Source organism: Phyllostomus discolor, chromosome 1, assembly GCF_004126475.2.
Source record: "Phyllostomus discolor isolate MPI-MPIP mPhyDis1 chromosome 1, mPhyDis1.pri.v3, whole genome shotgun sequence".
In the NCBI taxonomy this organism is placed as follows: Eukaryota; Metazoa; Chordata; class Mammalia; order Chiroptera; family Phyllostomidae; genus Phyllostomus; species Phyllostomus discolor.
Window position 1 is genome coordinate 41,962,811 of NC_040903.2, and position 22,802 is coordinate 41,985,612.

The 22,802-nt window shown below is 35.5% G+C and overlaps 1 protein-coding gene across 2 annotated transcripts; it reads right to left on the bottom strand.

Moving 5' to 3' along the window:
• Positions 1–557: 557 nt before the first annotated feature.
• On the bottom strand, positions 558–22,256 carry LOC114491859 (transmembrane protease serine 11B-like protein). Of its 2 annotated transcripts, XM_036021322.1 has the most exons (10): positions 22,064–22,256; positions 14,604–14,719; positions 7,179–7,297; positions 7,013–7,080; positions 4,714–4,874; positions 3,974–4,012; positions 3,280–3,454; positions 2,260–2,519; positions 1,639–1,781; positions 558–812 (listed from the first exon to the last, which is right to left on the bottom strand). In XM_036021322.1, exons 1-10 carry the CDS (start codon positions 22,069–22,071, stop codon positions 651–653), a joined length of 1,251 nt encoding a protein of 416 aa, XP_035877215.1. In that variant the 5' UTR covers positions 22,072–22,256; the 3' UTR covers positions 558–650. The 2 variants fall into 2 exon arrangements, with proteins under 2 accessions (XP_035877215.1, XP_035877222.1); XM_036021329.1 differs by lacking the exon at positions 14,604–14,719.
• Between the last annotated feature and the right edge of the window lie 546 nt (positions 22,257–22,802).

The following is a 22,802-nucleotide window of genomic DNA, read 5'->3' on the forward strand; positions in this document are numbered from 1 at the left end:
AGTGTTATTCTCTGTTTACTCCATCACATGGGCCTTGGTCCCAGTCAAAATTAGATCATCTGGGTAACTAAGTTTCTCTTCCATCCTTCTAAGTAATAATTAACATGTAGCTGTGTTCTTTACTAAAATAAGGAAGTTGGATTATCATATTATATGTTAATTTCAGATATTGCTTTTAAGGAAATATAAAATTGCTTTTATTCAAAAGAGCCTTTTGAAATTAATAAGAAAATAAAGAGATTTTCCAAGACAATACACATAACACTAATTTTCTCATGGCCAAGGTTGTTAAAATCTCTGTGTCTTGGTTTCTTCAACTGTAACCTTAGGATAACCATGGTATACTTCATAGAGCATAAGGATTAACTGGGATAACATGAGGGGAAACCCAAAGAAAAAAGAATTATTTATAAAATATGTGTATTTATTCTTACATATTTAAACTTCAATGACCCTCAAAGTACTCTCCATTTGATGCAATACACCTATTGAGATATTTTTCCACTGCTCAAAACAGGTTTTGAACTCATTGATTTTTACACTTTTTTCTAAACAACCACTATATACACTAATTTAAAATGCATGTTACATAAGGCTTAGAAGTAATGGGTAAAAACGACCTAAGATAGTTTTGACAAGATGCTTTTCTCTTAGATACCAGTCTTGGAGGCAATCCAGTTGCGGTAGGCGGTCACCCGCATGTAGACACCAGGCTTGTTGATCTTGCCGCATTCTTCTCCCCAGCTCACTATTCCAACAAGGTACCAAATATTGCGAGAATTGGGGTAAACCAATGGTCCTCCAGAGTCACCCTAAATAAAACAAAAAATATTTACCATTGTGAGAATTTACTCCCTGAGACTTTACTTGCCCTAAATGAAAAGCCCAGCTGATGTTTGTGATTCATGCTTGATAGAGACCATATGACGTTACATGGTATAAATTCTTGTTTCATCAGTAATTATAACTGTGATTGGCCAGAATATAACTGTGATTGGCCAAAATATATTCTCTGGGGCTCTTTGGAATTCACCTTGAAGTTATTAGTTCTAGCTTTATGAGAAAGCCTTGGCAGATGTATACTTGGAGTATAAGTCTTCATATATGAGAAAGGTAACCAGACTCCTAGCCATGAGGAGGCTAAAAATGCAAGAGAAATGGGCTTGAAATAATTTAAATCTTTCTGACACTGATTCTTTATTGAAATGTGATTAAGACTACAGACTATGATTCTAGATTACCTTGCTTTGGATGCCAGCTTTCTCACTTAATAGCTGTGTGACCTTGTGCAAATTACTTTGCCTTCTACTGCCTCGGTCTCCTTATTTATAAAATGATATAATGATAGTAGCTACGTCACAAAGCTATGATGAGGATTAAATGGAATAATATCTGTAAAGGACTTCAGTCTGTGCTTGATTCAGAGTATGCCCAAAATAAGTGATTTTTGAATACTTATAAACACATGTTGCATGTAGGGAAGAATTGCATTAGTGCCAAAGCTGAGGAAGTTTAAATGGATTATCAAAGTTCAAATTCACTGAAGCATAGAATTATCCCCATGTTGGTATTTATTTTCATAAAATAAAAGCAGTTGCTAATTATTGTGTAGTCAATGTGAATAATGTCCAGACTTACCTGGCAAGCATCAATATTTCCTTCCATGTACCCAGCACATAGCATCGTGTCCTGTACCATACCATTATATGCTTCCCTAGAGTTACAGGTGTTTGTATCAATAATCTTCACAGGTGCTTTCTGAAGTAACAATGGGTAGTCACCTAAAGGAAGTAAATATTCTCAGCAAAAGAGGCGCTCTGGAACAGAGCAAGGTGGAAAATTTGTTTTGTTCTTTATATATAAGATCTATGTTTGACTCTGGCCTATTCTTAGGCTGAAAAAGCCCACTTAGCTCCCACAGCCAAACAAATGAAAAAGCAATATTCAGAGAATAATTTGGAACATCTTCCTAATGCTGCCTTCCTATAACCTTGTCTCTTTTTTTACATCTTCAGACAAGAACTGTCTCAATTAGGTTCTCCGGTTTAGAGAGTTTTCACAAACAAATTGATTTTCTTGGGATGTTCTAAGCCAAGGCAATTTACAAAATCATAACTCCATATGCAGCATTTCCTGAGAGAGTACCTGGTAGTACTGGCATCTGGAAGTAAATAATGCCTTTAACTCTGTACCTTGATCACTAATTTTTCTTGTTGCTTTTGTACCTCATACACTGTGTTAAGTGTTCACTGGACTTACCATTATAAAAAAGTGCTCCCCATCCTGTAACAACAACTCCTTCACCTGGTAGAAAAATCTGTGTGGCTTCAGGAAGACAAACTCGATGCACATCGTTCTGAAATGGAACTTCTTCAGTGAGCAGTACAACTGCAATATCATCGTGATGTTCACCCGGGACGTAGTTTTCATGAATAATGATTTGTTGAACATAATGTTGCATATATGGTGGAGTTACTAGGGTGCCAAAGCTGACAGTATAGTTTTTTGGATTAGGTGTCCTAAAGAAACAAAAATCATGTATTTTGTATTATTTCAAAATAATAAAAATATAGCCTGCACCTATTATACTCTTTTCATGACATTAAGTTTTCCTTGCTTCATAATACAATAGCAGTGATACACTCTGATTTGGAAATTAGTTTTAAAACCTTGTTTGAGTCTCTACACTATACACTACGTAAGACAAGAGGATATAGAAAGAAAAAATAAATAACCCATGCCTTCAAAAAATTTAAGTCTAATGAAAGATGGCAAAAACATGGCCAGTTATATTTGCTTAAATGGTTGTGTATATAATTAGAGGGACCACAAACAGGAGGATTTAAATCTGCATGCTCTATGAAATGGAAGACTTCTTAGGGAGTATTATTTTGGAAGAAACTATAGAGCTTAGTACCATTTGCCTATAAGATGAGAGGGGGACAAGTATGTGCAGAGGGGGAGGGAGGTATGAAACAGAATAACATGTCTTAGCAACTACAAGTAATTTGGGATGTCTGGAGTGTAATGTCATGTGAGATAAGAATTATGTGAGATAAATATGTTGTATTACAAATGAATGACTTCCCATTCTTACTTACTGGGAACCTAAGGAAAGCCTGAGATTGGCTTACCATACAATTTGTCTTCCAAACCTTCTAGGATACTTTTGATAATGAAAGGGAGTGTTACTGATCATTAAACTGGGATAACAGGTATCAACTGGAACTGTTCTGGAACTTTTGGTCTCCCTAGCCTTTGGGAACATGATGAACTTACTTTTGAAAGCAGTGAGCTGCAGTCACCAAGTGTCTTTTACCAATCAAAGATGCCCCACAGTAGTGTCGGCCATTGATTTTGAGACTTGCTTGCCAGGGCCATTCTCCTTCCCGAGCATTGGAACCTCCCCTGACTCTATCATGTGTAGCTGACATCCTTGCTCTTCTCCCACAGCCTGTCAGAGGAAGTGAGTTTGGTTCCATTGAAAATGGAAAGATAATGTTTGTTTGATCACAAAGCACAGAGTGAAGTGAGTATTCTTGTATGGTTCTGTCTGACAATATCTCACACTTATAGAGACAGGGTAATCTGCACAGGAATCATTAGCAGCCCCCGAGTCACCTCCATACCCATCCTAGGACCTCCAAGTCACCTCAGCCCTTGAAGAATGTAAAAGCTATAGGAGGCATATAAAGTCATGGTGAAGTCCATGGCTTGTGCAACCATACTCTCTGGCTTGAATTCTGCTCCCACCTTTTACAAGCTGGTTGAACTTAGGCAAATTATGTCACTCCTATGTGCTTCAGTTTCACCATCTCTAAAATCGGATGATAACAATACCTATTTTAGAATGGTTGAGAAGATTAAGTAAGTTGTGTATAAAGCACTTAGAACTGTGCCTAACCAAGAGGAACATATCTGGACTTATGTTTCGGATTGTCTCATATATTAATTAAAAATTATCTGAACTTACGGTTGTTGATAATTTTTTCAGCAGTGGTCTTACTGATTTCTGAAATAGAACAAAAATGACATGGTAAATTTAATACCTAGCATTACTCTACTAGCCCTGGGACCAATGGAGCAAGATGGTAGGTCCAACAAAGTAGGAAGGTCTGGAAATAATTTGGAATCTCAGGATAAAATGTCGCTAGAAAGGAGAGAACATTGGTTTATTCAAATTGCTCCTTTACTGTATGTGAATGTAGTATGGAAATATCATCTTCATAGTTCCAGGTGAGAGGCTTATTGTTACCTAAATGGAATTGTATTCTACATCATCTAGAGTGGAAAATTGCCAGTAACTTCCTTTGAAAGAACAAGAAGTTCCCACAAGTGAAAATAATTCCTGTTAGTATAGAAAAGTAACTTAAAAATTGACCTGTCATAATAGCAGATCCTGTGCTGTTTTTGAAAGTTATAGGAGATCATGAAAAGAATAGCAAGAAACATCATTACTTACAGGAACTGTTCAAAGTCTTACTATGCATTTTGAAATGAGAAGCAGCTTTTTCCCACCAGAACCAGTTTTAAGATGTAGCACTATTATTTGAATGTGTTTTAATAATGAATACAAATTATTGCTCTGATGTAAAACAATGACATTCATTTTTGTTTAAATACTGAGGATCAGTTTCGTTTCCAGAGCTTGTGATATGTGTAAGGGATAAAAAGATTAAAGTGGCACTGCTGTCATCTAATATATAAGCTTACCTGTCAGGCTAAGAGAATTAGGATCTATGTTCAAGGATCCTGAGTGGTTATTCAGTGCCTGATGTAAGATGGTTTCAATTCTTCTTCTCGTGTTTTCCTTCATTGATCTGGGAGACTTGAATATCAGCCATATATGTGCTATCACGCTGTTGTTATCAGGACTGGAAATGACATAAAGGTGTCATATGTTGCTGAAAAGTTGCATTTCCTTCCTTATTTCCTGATCTTTCATATCCTGATTTCTTCTACTTTTTTATGGATTTGTGCAATACCTTCATTTTAATCACATTTAGTTGGTGACAGTATGCACGCAGCTGTATTATTCAGTTTAGAGGATAAGTAGTTCTACAAATCTGAAAAATAGAAAAGGCCTGAGGGGCATGGTAGGGGAACTGGGATTATTTATTCAAACATCCATCCATCATTTATCAAACAATTGCTGTAGACGAACAACTGGGCTAGGTGCTAGATGATGCGAAGGTGACTAAGACATGTTTCCTATCCTCTAAAAATGTCCAGATTTCCAAGGGTGATAAAGGATGTATAAAATTACTATAATAAATGAGGCAAGTGTGGTAAGATATTTATTTTATCTGCTGATACTGAGAAAAAGGATAAGTCATTTTTTACTTGAAGGATCAGAGAAATTTTCATAAAACAGGTGACATACATACTGGCCCTTAAGTATTTTTATTGCTGCTTCATCCTCAAGCAGAAATTTCATCAGACAGAGACAAGGAGGACTAGTATTCTAGAATAACTAGACTACAATAACATTAATTCACATTTATTGGTCATCTGCTGCATTCTAAACACTTGGTTATCACATTCATTATCACACTTAGTATTCACAACAACCCTGCAGCACAGGTGTCATTATCTTTACAGACAAGGAAAAAATGAGGTTCAAGCTTGTGTTCAAGGTTACATAGCCACTAAACTAGGATACAGATTCAGTAGGATTGACTCCATAGCCCAGGCTCTTTTTACTCTTTCCTCTGTCTCCCTATGCCCAGTCAACCAGTGACAACAGTGTCTAGAAGATTGGACTTAGATGGAGGAGGGCTAGCCAAAGAGTATCAATGAAGAGAACCTGAGTTAACTTATGCTTGAGGGAGATTAACTGTGGTGCTCAGGTCCGATTTGTATGAAACTAGGCAAAGGGGGGGCAGTCCCAGAGGCTGATCAATGGGCATGTAGGAATTGTCAGACAGCCCTGAGACTGCTTGAAGCCCACAGCTCATTCAAGTTAGATGATTATAACAGGGTGTGCCCAAATGAGAAACTGCTTCTCCATCACTTCCTATAGATACCTGAAGTTACATGCATAAGAAACAAAGAGGAAGGTTTCTGGTGGTTGCAGTTTTGTCTGAGAGGTACAAGGGCCCTTTAATTTTAGTCTCCCATTTCTTTCCAATATGAAATTTTACCCCCCAATGTTAATGCTAGTTGAAATTTTGACTTATTCTGCAATTTCAGCAGTCCCGTGACTTCCAGGAGCAGGGGAAATGAGGACATAGTCTGGTGGAACTGATGAAGGTAAAAGCAACAATTCCCTTCATTTGAAATGTAGGTATTTGCAAATTGTTCCATGCATATTATCTTCTTGGATCCTAAGTACAGTTTCATGAGTGAAGTAGTGTAGGTGTTATCATCAATATTTCACAGATAGGAGACATGACTCAAAGTGATATAGTAACTTTTCTAAGGCTCTAGAGCTACTAAGTGGTAAAGCCTGGGCTCAGGTTGACTAATGACTACTCTAGATTCCCTCTGTTACCTGATACTACTTCAAACCCATATGCAAAGAACACAGCCTAAGGATTTTACATATTGTTATGGTGACTAGAAGTATTGCCTTTGTGCTATCGATATGCTCTTTTCTACCCTATACAAACTCTAGGATTATTCTGTAAGGTGCTTAGCTAACTTGCAAGGAGAAAGATGGGAGAAAATAAGGTCTGTATTTATGTTAATGCTAAACAAAAATGTCAGAGCATCAAACACTGGTCTAAGGGACCACCTAATGTTTTCTGAACATAAAAAATTTGAGAAATCAGAGGGATACCTTACCTGTAATTTAAGGATTGATACATTCTCAATAGATCTAATGAACTCAGCTATAGTGCCCAATCTTTACTGAAAAATAAATCTGACATCTAGCTTAGAATAATGCTAAATATTAGTAACTCACTGGCTAATTACTGTAACATCAATAGACTCTTTTTTATAGGAGAATTTTAAGCCTAATAGTAGCTATAATGGGGTGATCTCTTTTCTGTTATTATTAATTACTTACTCCAGTGTAATGACTTGAGAATTGATATATTGTCTGTAAATGCTAGAACTCTGAAATGCATCAGCCATCTGTCAAAGAAAACACAGAGTCAAGCATCAAATTCCAATAGTATATATATATTTCAGAGAATCAACAATCAAGTAAACATAGAAAAATACTAATTTACCTTAGTCTCGAGAATTTTACTAAGATAGTTATTTTCTGGTGATGTCTCTCTTGCATAATTTTCATTATGTGGGATATCCAACACTGTAAATCTACCTTGGTAGTAATAAACCATGTTTTCTGTGAGGTAAAGAAATGATCTAAGAATTATTTAAGGGAAATGAATTTCCAATACAGATATAGATTATACAGTAATACCACCTAGTAAGTATTCATATTAGGTATTGTGCTCATACCTAATATGTGCTCATATTAGGTATTGATAAATGCTGTGAATCTTTCTGGCATGGCTGATTAGATAAACTGGGCATTGTGGAAACTATTTATAAAACCACAAATGAAGTAGATATATATCAGATGAAGGTCAGAAAGGGTTGTCACATCTTGATTGAGATAGTTAGGACCTAATAATATAAATAAGATTTCTGACTAGAATAACCAATTGTCATATTGAATAAAAAGAGTTACCATTTATTATTTACTATTTTAAGGTACTTTATAAGAACCATGTGAAGTGTGCCCACTTTTCAGAGAAATATAATCTTAGAGATATTCAGGAACTTATCCAATATCATATGGCTACTAAGAAGAGTCAAGAATCAAAACTTGATTTGTCTGAGTCCAAAGCCCACATATAATCCATTACATCTCCTTCCTAAATTGTATAGATACAAAGCTCTTTGGTGTATGATATATCATACCTCTTATGTGATAAATATTAAGCATCTAGGAATGTGCTAGATATAGCATGACAGTGCCTAACATATAATAAGCCTTAAATAAATGTTAACATTAATTTGCAATATGATCATTGCCTTTCAAAACCATCTTGTGGGAGAGTCTCAATATGGATTAAATCATTACTAATGAGGTACTAATAAGGATATAAAGCATTAAGTTAATTTTTCAACTATTAGTTCTACATGAATTCAGAGAAGGAAGATACCTTACTTAAAATATGATTTGTCATTTTAAATGTAGTGAAAATATTTCATAGTGAGGAAGATGATGGTAAAAAGTGCCAGAGAGTTCTAAACAAAATGCCAAAAATGGATTGGTTATAAATAATTTGTAAATAAACCCTTTTTGCTTTTTTATTTTTTATTTTTTATCATATTTTATTGATTATGCTATTATACTTGTCCCATTCTTTCTTTTCTCCCTTTAATCTCCCTCTGCCCAGTACCCGCTTTCCCTCCAGCATTTCTCACTCCCTTAGTTCTTGTCCATGGGTCATACATATACGTTCTTTGGCTTCTCCATTTCCTACACTATTCTTAACCTCCCCCTATTTTGTATTTACCATTTATGCCTCATATTCCCTGTACCTTGTCCCCCATTCTTCCCACTTACCCTCCTCAGTGATAACCCTCCATGTGATCTCCATTTCTGGGATTCTTTCACTGTTCTGCTTGTTTGCTTATTTGTTTTTGTTTTTGTAGGTTCAGTTGTTGGTAGTTGTGATATTGTTGTTATTTTACTGTTCATAGTTTTGATCTCCTTATTCTTAGATAAGTCCCTTTAACATTTCATATAATAAGGGCTTGGTGATAGTGAACTCCTTTAACTTGACCATATCTGAGAATCACTCTATCTGCCCTTCCATTCCAAATGATAGCTTTGCTGGATAGAGCAATCTTGGATGTTGGTCCCAGCCTTTCATGACTTGGAATACTTTTTGCCAGCCCTTTCTTGCCTGTAAGGTTTTCTTTGTTTTTTTGTTTTTTGTTTTGTTTGTTTGTTTGTTTTGAGAAATCAGTTGATAGTTTTATGGGCACTCCCTTGTAGGTAACTGTCTCCTTTTTTCTTACTGTTTTTAAGATACTCTTCTTATCTTTAATCTTGGGTAATTTAATTATAATGTGTCTTGGTATTTACCTTTTGGGTCCAACTTTTTGGGGGTTCTCTGAGCTTTCTGGACTTATACATCTATTTCCTTCACCAGATTGGGGAAGTTTTCTTTCATTATTTTTTTCAAATAAGTTTTCAATTTTTTGCTCTTCCTGTTCTCCTTCTGGCACCCCTGTGATTCAGATGTTGGAATGTTTAAAGTTTTTCCAAAGGTTCCTAAGCCTCTCTTCATTGTTTTGAATTCTTGTTTCTGCATTCTGTCTAAGATGAATGTTTATTTCCTCCTTTTGCTCCAAATCATTTATTTGAGTTCTGGTTTCCTTTCCTTCACTGTTGGTTTCATGTATATGCTTCTTTAGTTTGCTTTGTATAGTCTTTACTTCTTTTATATTGTGGCTCTACTCAATCATTTCTGTGAGCATCCTGCTTACCAGTGTTTTGAACTCTGCATCTGATAGGTTGGCTATCTACTTGTTGCTTAGTTCTTTTTCTGGAATTTTTTTCTGTTATTTCATTTGGGCCATTTTTTTTTTTGTCTCAAAGTACTGTTATGTTGTAAGGGGCAGAGCCTTAGGTATTCACCAGTGTGGAGCAACTCACATTTTAGTGCTCTATGTTGGGGAGGGGCCAAAGAAGGAACAATGCCATTTGCTTGGGTCTTGGCCCACTTTCAAGAGACTGGCAGTTTCTGCCACCACCACAACCCCCACAGATTTTTATAGAAGTTCTGAGGCCTTATCTTGCTCATGCTGGAACCCTGGGTTGCATGTTCTTTCTCACTCCCCAGTTGTTCCTCCTGGCTTATCCACAGTCAAACGTGGGACCAGTCCATTAGCTGCTACAGCATCAGCCTTGGCTGCTTGGTCTGCTAGCAGCCACCCTGCCTCAATTTACTCTTCATGCCCACTGCCCATCTCTGCCCCTCCTACCATCTGGAAGAATGTTCCTTCTTTCACTCCTTGGTTGTCAGATTTCCATTCAGTTCACTTTTCTGGCAGTTCTGGTTGTTTTTGTTTTTAAATTGGTTGTACCCTTTTATTGGTTGTGTGAGGAAATGAGGAGTATCTACATATGCCTCCATCTTGGCTGGAACTCTGATTTGTGAATTAAAATTATTAATTGTAGTTAGCTTGTCTGTAACTCATCAATCTCCTACTGTGGAGACCAAGCTTTGTAGTTGTAGTTTATTATGTTTTACCATAAAGTAGTTAAAAAAGACCTTGAAAGTACCCAACTTTATTTTTCATAATTTACTTTTCACAATGAATACTTCAGTTCTTTAACTAAACTCCTAAATAATTCTATTACAGCAATAAGGAAACTATTAATATTTCTCAATAAAAAATTAATTAGCAAGATTCAAACAATTTTTACTTCAACTGCATGGAGCATTTTTCCACAGATACTGTGGATAAACTAAATATATAATGTCTAAGACATTTAATACTAAAAACCATACTCTGGAACAAGGAAATCAACTCTTCAGTATCATATTATTAATTCTATGTAGCAATCCTGAGATCACTCACTGTGCTGAGGCCACTGTGCATACACCACTATTGTGTCCTGTTGGCATTTGGTGAGATGAAAATAACCTCTTAAAGATGAGATATGGATAAGTCTCACTTGCACCTTATGATTAACATTCTCATCTACATAGTTGGTTTAAATACCAATATAAATTGAGAAAGATGGACAAGGGGCAGAAAATAGGAACTTGTTTTATAACTTTTCCATAATTTGATTACTTTTAACTTATTTCTGTAAAGAAAACTTACACAAACACATGATTTTTAAAAAATTTTTGGTTAGTTTATACTGAGTTCTCTATTCAATGTAAGAATTTAGGCATGAATTATGAGAACATTTATATAAAGCTGTCAGAATATAAGCACTTCTACATTCTCCTGCTTCTAACCCCTGGGGGGAAAAAAAGACAAGGCTGGAGGGTTCAATTCCAAGGCTGAAAAAAAACAGCCACAATTCCAAACCAAAAAATATGAAGCAAACATGTCAAAAACTGGGAAATACATATTAAAGTGAGAAATAATATAGAGCACAGATTTATCTCCTCATAAATTGAGTTGATTAAAGATTTTTCTTAAAATTCTCAATGATTCTATGAATAAAGTAATAAGACTTCAGGTTCTAGAAAAAGATGCAGAATATTTCTGTAGAGACCTATTTCAACACTGCAGAATGACAGCAGTGAGATAAAAATGTGTAACCATGCTACTGTACCATTTTTATTATGCATAATCTAATCTCCCAGCTGAGGCAACCTGTTGGTGCTAAGCTGGGGTGGAGAAGGGAAGAAGTCAGGGAGACATAATTCAGAGGGTATAAATTAAAGAGCTATCCTAAGGGCCACCCTGCATCTTAAGTGTTCATAACTGAAGGTAAATGTGCCCTAGCGTTAAAGAAAATAACAGATTGGATAAGAGAATGTTTGAGAAGACAAAACAAAATATAAGCTGCAAACTCCCTTATCTTATGAGCCACCGCTAGACTTACTTCCCACAGTAATCCAATGAGAACAGTCTTGCTCAAATCAGGAAGAGTAAATAATAATTGCAAAGGATCCAGTAGAAAAGTTGTACAATTATCAAGGGACCAGAGGAAGAGTTTTAACTACTATTTCTTATTGTCTTAAAGATATTGTAGATTAAAGAGCTATAATATACAAAAATTTAATGTAAAAGAAAATCTGGAAAGTTCGGTAAAGACATGGAAGAGGGAAAAGATTATTATAGATAAAAGCCATAATGGAAGCAACTGACATAAATTAAAAATATTGAGGCATGGAGGACAAATTTGATCAAAACAAACAAGATGAAATGGAAAGGGAAGACGATATAAAATTATTATTGAAAGAATGAACAACATTGGAGGCAATGGAGACATAAGAATGCATAACTGATATTCCTGAAAAAGAACTAAACAAATAAATTTGAATCTGTAGCTTAAAAGGTCACACTGTGTTCTAAGAACAAATGATACAGGATGAACACAGCACTAAGACAAGCTGGACATGAAGCAGAAGGATAAAAAGCACTACCGTGGGGGAAGTAAAGATTTGTTCCATTTTAAACCAAAAACCCCTAAATAGCACCAGGCAGCTTTGGAAGTAGTGAAAGTGTGATTAAAACAAAGAAGATTGATCAAAACAGCTAGACGCCAGTGTCTTCCCCAACTGCTCTTCCCAGAGGGTAACTGAGACACTTTGAGGGCAAAGTGCATCATACTCAAATTTATATGGTGGATTTTTATCCCATCTTGACTAAAGAAACCCAGCAGCCCAGAATATGTCCCCCCAACACAAGGGAAGCTTGTTTCCCCATCTGGGAATTCTGACCAATCCAAAAGAAAATACCTAAATATATTGATAATTTGGGTTCTTTCAACAAAACCTAGCTAGAACAGTCTATATGAAATGCCATCGTCAACAGACACTCATATCATGAAGAGCTTCCAGTCATCTCTTTAATCCCCAATCTTAAATATGAAAAAACACTACAAGATAAACATATACTTGAGAAAAGTATCTAATGTGAAGTAGAGTTGGCCCTTGAACAACATGAGTTTGAACTGTGTGGGTCCACTTAAACTTGATTTTTTTTCTATAAATACCTATACTGTTTGTAGAGGTCAAACTGTATGCATTTATCCTCACTGTTTTATATAAAGGACTTGAGCATCCTTGGATTTGTATATCCTTTGAACTAATCCCCATGGATACCAATATACATCTTAAATTTGGGGGAAATCAAAAGTTATATGTGGATTTTAGGCTGCATGGGGTGTCAGCACCCCTAACCCTCATGTTGTTCAAGGGTATACTGTACTGCTGAAAGAAGTAGAGAAAATCTTGAATGAAAGAGACTAAAAATTAAAACAAATTATCATATTCAGAGAAGATTTTTCTAAGAAATAAGATTAAGATGCTATGTAAATGAATAGTTAGATAAAGAAGATACCTTACCAATTAAATCTATAATAGAAGAAATGAAGAATTTAATAGATGGATTGTAAAACTTAAGAAAGTGACCAAGAAAGTGATTTAAAAAAAAACCTAAGGATGGGAAAATAAAAAGGTAAATGTAAGAAAAATGAGAGTCAATATTTAGGAGGCTTAATATCCAAATTACAGGATCTCTAGAGAGAGAGAATAAAGAGGACAGGAAATTATCAAAGAAATAATCTAAGAAAATTTTCAGGAACTGGAGCCTATGAGTTTCTACACTGAAAGCATAATGAATGGAAATAAGCTCTAGGCAATGTCACATTATCATGAAATTTCAAAACAGTGTGGACACAGAAAAAGATCCAGTAAGGTTGCAGAGGTTCAGAGAGAAGAGATTTTCTACAAAATCTCTAGAATCAAAATGTCATCAGTCTTCTTCAGAGAAACTTTGAAAGCAAAAAGACAACAGAGCTTTATCTTCAGTGGGACAAATTTTTTCAACCTAAAATTCTATACTATTAATTAAGGTTAAGAGTAGAATTAAGATATTTTCAGACATGCAAATTGTCAAAAATATATACTTCTCAGAAAGCACCTAGAGTATACACTCCACCACAACTGAATGAATAAAATAATAAAAAGGAAATATGAAATGCAGGCATTATGAAATTAAGTCCAACAAATAACTCAAAGTAATCCCCTTCTTAATGAAGGAAAATCCCAAGTGGACTGCTATGTAGTCAGGATGTGAATGAGAACAGGATCTTCATATTCCATAATATAAAATGAATAAATAAAGCCAATAACTGAAAAATTAAGATATAACAAGATTATTAATCAACTTAAAAGAGTTGAAAGTGGTTGCCTCTGAGAAATGGAAAATAAGGGAGGGAAAGCTATTTTTTAATATAAAATCTCTGCTAATTTAACTCTAAATTGTGAGTATATATAGGTCTGTAGGAAAAAAATCCAATCATGGCAAAGCCATAAAAAAAAAGGTTAATGGTGAGCATATGCTCAATTTAAATATATGTAAATACATATTTAGAACTAAAAAAATATATAGTAATTATGATAACTAACCAGGAGAAAGTGTTATAAACATTGACAATGTAAAAAGAATAATATTGCTAATAAAGTGCAAGGAACCATGGAAGAAAAATGAGAAGTATGCTGATTTTTTTGTCTTTCATGGTAGTATATAAATACAGTAATATCTAAAGTTAAAACGTGGTTTTAAAAAAAAACAACTATTCTTATGTTTTCAAAGTCTTTTAATCTATGTTAAAAGGAGTTTTATATTATTTTATTAAGAATTAAAATTAGTCAAAATGCAATATTCTTTGGTTCTTTTTCTTCACAAAAAATACTTATTTTAACTATAAAATTATAAAATAACCTATGTAATACCATCTTGGTAGAGTACTTTTCTGCCTATGAACTATCTATGCCTTCATATACTTATCTGGTATACAATCTTCTACCTGGGATCCCAGAAATAAACATTTTAAATAGAGATAATTCATTTCTTGCAATTGTCTTTTTCTTTTGTAGAAATGGAAATAAAGTTTACAGTAAACTATAATAAGTAAGAATATATTCTTTACCAACCTACTGCCAGAAAATAAACCAGGAGACCAACCGTTATTCCCAGGATTGCCAGCACTCCAAACACAATGAGGGCAATCATCCATAGTGGCAGAGACGTGCGGGAAACTGTGACTGGTCTGTAAGCAAATAAAGTAAATGTGAGGGATATACCAAAAAAGTCAGTCATTGCAAATATTTATCTCTTTCCTTTTGCTCGGGTCTAGAAGGTCCACAATTTAGGCACAATAGTAGCAAAAGACATTTTGAGAGAGAGTGAGGAAATGGAGGGAGGAAAGCAAAGAACGAGAAAAGAGAGAAGGAAAGAGGGAGGGGGGAGAGGGAATAAAGAAGGAAGGAAAGAACAAAAGTCCATAAGTTTTTCTTATTATTTATGATCAAACTTCTCTTGATCTGTGCTATGAAATTAGCTCTTGGGGGTCTGATGGTTGGTGCCAAGTTATCTATCGATACTTAGCATCTAGTGCCTTCACATGATCAATGGGCAGCAACAGAGTTAGTATATGTAAGTAAAGAATTTGCCAGGTTGCAGGGGAAGAGGAACAGGGAATGAAAATGTCTTAGAAGTTCCTTATGCCTAAGCCTATCATAACTTTTTAAAGTATGATAATAATCTTATTTATTATGTTCTTGTTATACAAAATGGAACTTATTTATGAAGCATTGTGTATTTATTCTTACATGTTTAAACTTCAGTCACCTTCAAAGTGCTCTCCATTTGATGCAATACACCTATCTAGAGTTTTTTTCCACTGCTCAAAACAGTTTTTGAACTTGTTGATTTTGATGCCTTTTAGTGCTTTGTTAGTTTTTTGTTTCACCTCTTCCACATTGGCAAAACATTTCCCTTTGAGGACTTTTTTCATCCGGGGAAACAAAAAACAATGCACAGAGCAAGATCAGGTGAATAGGGATGGTAGGGCATAGGGGTCATGCCATTTTTGGTTAAAAACTGCTGAATACTCAATACAGTGTGGGCAGGAGTGCTCGTGAATCACCCACTATAAAATGGGAGAATGAGTCTTCAAAAAATTTCACTGAAGCTGAACACAGCCTCTCACAACAATGCCAACTGCTGAACTGATACAGATGTGTTCCTAGAACAACCACATAGTGTGAGGGAAGCATATACCTCAAGGGGCCTGCCCTCCAGAAGATAATTCCTTTTCTGGGGGGGTCCCCACTCATATACAAAGAACACACAAATATCAAGCACTATATTAGGTCAGAGCAATGTTCATCTCTCTTACTAGCTTATTTAAAAATACAATTCAAAAAGATATTTTATAGATAAGCATTCTATGTTCAACCTACAGTAAATAAGTTAGGTATTTTCACTGTGTTTCATTTATACAACAAATATGTGTAGAAACTGTCTGCCGAAGTTGAAATAGGGATGTGTGGAACTTTGCAGACAAAGAGGCATGGACACATGTCTGGGAGGAAGGAACAACATGCAGTGCTAAAGAAAGACCAACAATTCCATTTTCTTGTAGCAAACTGTGAGTCATGGGTTGGCCAAAGATGAAGTTGGACAGTTGGATGGTTAATTTTATGTGGCAACCTTGACTAGGCTATAGTGCCAAGTTGTTTGGTCAATCACTAGCCTACATTTTGATGTGCAGGTATTCTGTAGCTGGGGTAAACATTTGATTTTAAATAAAGGAGATTACTCTAAAAAATAAAGGAGATAATTGGACCTCATCCAAGCAGTTGAAGGCCTTAAAAGCTAAAAGATTTCTGGGAAAAGATGAAATTCTGCCTTGGGAGTGTAATATAGAAATCCTGCCTGAGTTTGCAGCCTGCCAGCTTGTCCTGTGGATTTCAGAATTGTCAACATCACAACTGTGTGAAGCACTTCCTTAAAATAAAATCTTAATCTCCAGAGAGAAATATGGATAGACAGATGATAGATGATAGATAGATAGATAAATGATTGATTAGATAGATATGATAGATGATAGATAGAGGTAGATATATGTATTATATCTAGTATGATTTATCTATCTATCATCTAGAGAAAGAGATACCCTACTGGTCCTGTTTCTCTAGAGAATCCTGAAGTGAACAGAGAGGCCAACAACAAGAATAACCTTTGTTGTCCCACAAAGGTGTTGAGATTTTGTCTATATAGTGGGTCTCCTCCTAGCATGATTGGACAATGACCTTAATCAGACACACCTGGGAGTATTTATTAAATATGTAAATTAGCATATCCTACCTCAGATCTAACGAATTCAGATTCTTAAAAAGGCCTAGTAATTTGCACTTTCATACTCCTGGTAATTCAAATTCTCACGTCACCATGTGCCCCTTTCATGGCAAAATATTGAAAAATTTTAATCTAGCCAGGACATATTGTCAGATTTTTCAGATTTGAAGTAATATCAGGGGAAGTGTTTATGATGTATTGGATTTCAGATAAAAATAAATTGGGTTGATGCTTTCAGATGAAAAAGATTTTTAAAAATTTTTTATTGAATTTTTTCACTTTCTTTGAAAACTATTTTATACTTCTTTTTCCTTAGACCTACCCACCACTTGCTCTATCAAGTCTTAGCTGATAACTTTACTTCCTTGTCCATTGAGGAAACAGAAGGCATCAGAAGAGGAGAATATTTGCAACTCCATTATCATTATTATGAACTTCTCTTTATCTGTAGCCCACACTCAGCTATTTCCTCATATTTCTATAAATAAATTGCTCCTAAGGCCAACATCTCCACCACCTTATTTCACTTTTAAATTTGTGTTTCTATCTGATTCTAACTTAGGTACCAGTCATTTCAAACTACTCAGAGTTCCATGGACAACCCAACTCTTTCACACCTCCATGACCTTGCACATTCTGGTCTTCTACCTGGAATTTCCACCTGAAGTCTATTGGGTGAGCTTCCACTCAAACTTAAGTACTCAACTCTGTCATCTCCTCTTCCCTGAAGTCTTACATGGCCCAGCCTACACCGAAAGTAGTTTTTATTTTCATATGGCAGTCGTTTTATCTCTAGTTGTGACCATGTTATTGTCTGGGGTCAGGTCATTATTGTTTGTTGTTTTATATCCAGGGCATAGGGTGGTGCCTAACATATTATAGATAATAGTTGTTGAAGGAGTGAATTTGTAAAGCCAAGGGGTATTAAGGACAACTAGATCATGAAGAATAGATTGATCACAGGAATACAGATTATGGAAAGCCTTCAGTGCTAATCAAAAGAGTTTTGATTAGCTCTATAGAAATGACTCTCATGGGGACACGTGGCACTTAAGGAGAAAAACCTACAAATAGTCTGCATGATGGTAGTTTAAAGGAGGGATAGAAATGAAAGGGGAGGACAAATGAGTAAGGAGGCTACTGTAATCCATGGGAATGTAGCGATGGGGTCCAGATGGTGATAGCAAGACAAGAAAGTGGTGAATTTAGGAAAGTTTATAGTATACTATTTATAAGATCTTGGTAATTAGTTAGTGTTGGGGACCACCCTGCCTGGTCTCAGGAAGCTGTAACCCCCCGTGACTTAGGCTGAGTGAAAGACCTCCAGACCAGAAGCCACTAATGAGACAAAACTTATTTCCCTGGCATGAACACTGCCTGTTCTAATGCCTGGCTTCCCTTTTGCATGATTGGCAGTCAATGACAAGTAACAATTCTCTAAGAAAGAGAATAAATCTAAGACAGACTTGATCACGTGAGAATGCCCTAAGGGAAGAGACTCGGAGCTGTGGATAAGAAGGGGTGATGGCATCAACCCCTGCCCCCTTGGCTTTGTCAAAGCCTGAGTCTTTGCTCTTAGATGTGAGAAATCCAAGTCTCCTGACTGCCTCTGTCTCCTGCCCTTCTCAGGCCAGCGGAAATTAGCAGGGGTGGTGCAGCCCAGACCAGAAACAGCGGACCCCCAGGGTGATCGGGCCTGGGACATAGAATATGCAAGATCCTGTGAGATCTGTTTGCTGGAGGATGTTATTAGATTAGAATTTGAAGACACAGACAGGAAACCAAAACTGCCCTTTCAGCCCTGTTAGATAAAACCCCAATCTCTGCCCAGAATCACAGCGGGGGTTCTGTCCACACCTTTGTAAGTCACCTACTTCTTTTGATCTTTTCTGCCAAACTGTGAATCCACAAAGTCTGTATTCTCAATAAAAATCTGCTTGGGAATAGATACGGCGTGTTCTCCACTAGAGAGAGTGGCCATGGTGCTCTCCCCACTAAAGAGAGTGGCCCTTCTGTTCCTATTTCCCCACAGGACCTGGTTGTCTCTGTGTATGTTTTTTTCTGGTGTTTTGACGAGCATCCACAGCCGAGATGCATACTGCCGGAGTGTATCATCCACAAGTTAGCTACATAGGTAAAAAACGGGAATATGTTAAACAGGACACAAGTTTTTGCCTCAAAAAGTAGAGTAAATAAGGCCTCAAAGAGTTTACTTGGGGAGAAAATGATAAATATTTTATATCTTGATTTTGAGAGACATTTAAATTTCCAGTTATACAACTAGAGATATCAGACTGATAGTTAACATAGCTAGAGATGTCAATTGAGGAGTCATCCAAAAACAAGGAAGAAATAAAACTGTAAAGATAGATTAGTATATTATAATGCACATTATATAAAGTATTATGAAAAATTGATATTTCTCATGTCATGAAGAACATGTTTCCATTCTAACTACAATTAATTTATCTCAATCTTTCATATACTTTCTGAATTCACAGTCTTATTGTTTGATGTCTCTCAAAAGACTAAATGATCTGCATGTTTCTTAACTGTTAAATTCAGACTATTGTTTACCTTTCATTGATGGGTAAGAGCTTACCTCATCTCATAAGCATTCAGCTTCACCAAAACCACTTTACTCACTGCTTGGCTCTCTACACCCTTACTCCACACCCTTGCTTTACTTTTCTGTCTCCCATGAACTATTTTCTTTTCCTTAATAGGATTTTAATTGGGCATATATTTGTACATTTCTTATTTTAATTAGTTCTATTTTTAAAGCTTTACCTCAGAAGAGGATTTCATATAGATTTGGGAAATTTTTTTCTCTTCTACAGTTTAAGAACTTGTATTCATACAAGAACATAAATAAACCTAAACCTATTAAAATATGAACAAATAAGATGTCTTAAAATTCATTCAAACACAATGGTTTGAAAGAGAACTAAAATTAGCCCTGGCTGGCATAGCTCAGTGGATTGAGTGTAGGCTGTGGACCAAAGCATTGCAAGTTCAATTCCCAGTCAGGGCACATTCCTGGGTTGCAGGCCAGGTCCCCAGTGGGGGCCACATGAGAAGCAACCACACATTGATGTTACTCTCTCTTTCTCCCTCCCTTCCCCTCTCTAATAAATAAATAAATAAATAAAATCTTAAAAAAAGAAAGAGAACTAAAATGATTTTCTTATTTTAAAATGGTCTTTCATTGAAAATGCTCTAGAACTTTAAATTTGTCTTCCTATCCTCTTTGTCCATTTTGATTACTGCTTAGGACTAGCTCTGGGTTGTAACAATCTTTAACTCATAACCTAAAATCTTATGAACCATGACACAGACTAAGTAGCTTTTTGAAAATGACAGACTTCCCAGGCAGAAAAATCCCTCAGCTATTTCTCCACTGTTTCTGGTAGGCTATACTACAAATTCTTCTGAAAAATCATGTAAGGGAAATTATTGAAAGAGGATCCAGAGTATTAATTATATCTTGTCATAAAAAACTCCTGACCATGAACACTTACCTTGGCAAGTATCTAAAACACAGCTTTCTTTTCAGATTTTTCCAATTCTATCCTATAGGACTAACTGTAAAAAAAATTAAAATTGATAAACTGTGATTTTGAAGTCTTGACTTCTTCTAGTGTTCCTTTTCTTCCTCTCAGCTGTACAACATTCAGTCAGACAACTGCAACCACAGGATTGATTAAGGTCTCTTTAAATGTACCTGCAGAATCAACCATGTTGCGAAGTCTACTCAAGTTCTTCCGGACAATCAGATTAATACCTCACTCTGAGCAGCTAACCACTGAATTAGGGTTTGGAGCTTTCCTAGGTAACCACAAGTGCTTTAAAACAATGGCTTAATCTTTTGAAATCTTTCAGATTAGGACTTCACACAAGTGTCAAAATGTCAAAGAAGAAGAGGGAGGTGCCCTATAAATAAAGAGAAAACCATCCACCCAACATAAAGACGATGACTACTTTATAGGTAAAACAAAACAAAGCAAAACAAAGAAATCATGCTGTTTCCTCTCTATTTTTTTAAAATATTTTATTTATTTATATTTAGAGAGGGAAGGGAGGGAGATAGAGAGAAAGAGAGAGAAACATCAATGTGCAGTTGCTGGGGGTTATGGCCTGCAACCCAGGAATGTATCCTGGCTGGGAATCGAACCTGGGACATTTTGGTTCCCAGCCCGCGCTCAATCTACTGAGCTACGCCAGCCAGGGCTTTCTATTTTTAAATATGATATGATCAGTATATTTTTTTCTGCTAGATCAGAGATGTGGCTAATACATCTCTGAGTATATCTTGGTATGAATAATATAACATTTTTAATAAAAAGAATATGTAGCAATAAATTATTTACTTTAGTTCAAGAAAAAATGTTCTTAGTATATCTTATCACAGTGAGTATGCTCTTTCTAATCACATTTTTTGATGATTACTGTGTGCATGTGTGTTAAAGGACTCAACTGTTGACTTGAGATAAATATTTTTAGAGAAATATTTGCATAAGGTATACATTTATATTTCCCAGTTATCTGAACATTGAATTTATATTTTATAATTATGTTCACTTAATTTTGCTATTTTGCATATGTTTTCATGAAAACACCTTGTAAGGTAAAAGTAAATTTTTAAAGTGACATTATCACTGTCTACTTTACATCATAATTACCTAGTTAGATACTGTAAAAATAAGCAACACATGTCTTCACAAAATTATGTTATTCTAATTTCTGAATATTTTACAGATAACAACACATGATTTTGTTTGTATATGATTCTACAAAAAACACCTATGAAGCAATAGCACTGTGAAGTTCAAGATAATATTCATGAAAGCCCTTTAGAAAGCCCAAAATGTTTAAAAAATGCAAGAGACTCATGACCATGATCACCACCAGTAACAATTTAACACTTGATTTGTAAGAGAAAAAAATTCTCTCTGCTTTTTCCTTTCCACTTTATCACAGACACACCTTCTTATTTTTTCACCCACAGGGTGTTAAGCTACATGGCACCTTTCTGAAGCTCCCCTCAAACTATGGCACAAAACTACAGATTCTAAAACAAAAATGTATGTGAAAGGGTTTTTTTGCATGCAGGAGATTAAAAGTTCTGTGGAAAAATTTTAAAATATCCAAAACTCAACTATTTTACTACAACTTTTGGTCAGAATCCTACTGGGGAAATAGTGTTAGTTTTATTTATGTCAAAATTTTAGGCAAACAAATCTCCACTTACCTATACATAATGTGCTGATATATGGGCTGTTGGTGTCAATAGAGGTAAAGGAAACTTCTGTACTTCTTTGTCCTGATCAGTGGTTCTCAGGTAAATGCACTAACCAGAGTAATACCTGGGATTTTAAGGGCTGGGTGTACTAGCAGAAGATAATTAAAAGGAAACTTGTTTAACAAGTGTTGATGACAGCTGTGCATTTGTGGTTTAAAGGAAGAACTAAAAATTACTCTTTGAGTTGCATACTTAGAAAAAGACAGTAGACATAACTGGGATTGGTTGCCCGAGAGGTCCACCCAGAAAATACCACTACGGTTTGGTGAATCAGTGTTCTGACTCAGGTTCCATGCATCCCTTTTATGATACAGAGCTCCTCCTCAGTGAAACCAAATCTATTCACCGCAGCAGTCATTAACAAATGACTTAAACATACATTGTTTTTTATATGTATAATAATTCTGCTCAGAATACTCATTGGTAGCATGCTTAATATAAAAATTCTCACTGGGACTATGTAGATAATTATATAGGAGTAGATTTACAGGTGCAGGTATGTTTTGGTGTAAAAAATAACAGTTCTGTTTTGGTAATTCTTTATAAGAAATGGAATTAATTGATCTAGTCAAGAGTCATAACTATATATGGATTAAGATTTGGGATAACAAAATTTTTATGAAAACAAAAAATCAGGAGGTGCCTTGACTAGTGTGGCTTGGTTGGGTTCTGTCAGGCAAAGTGAAAG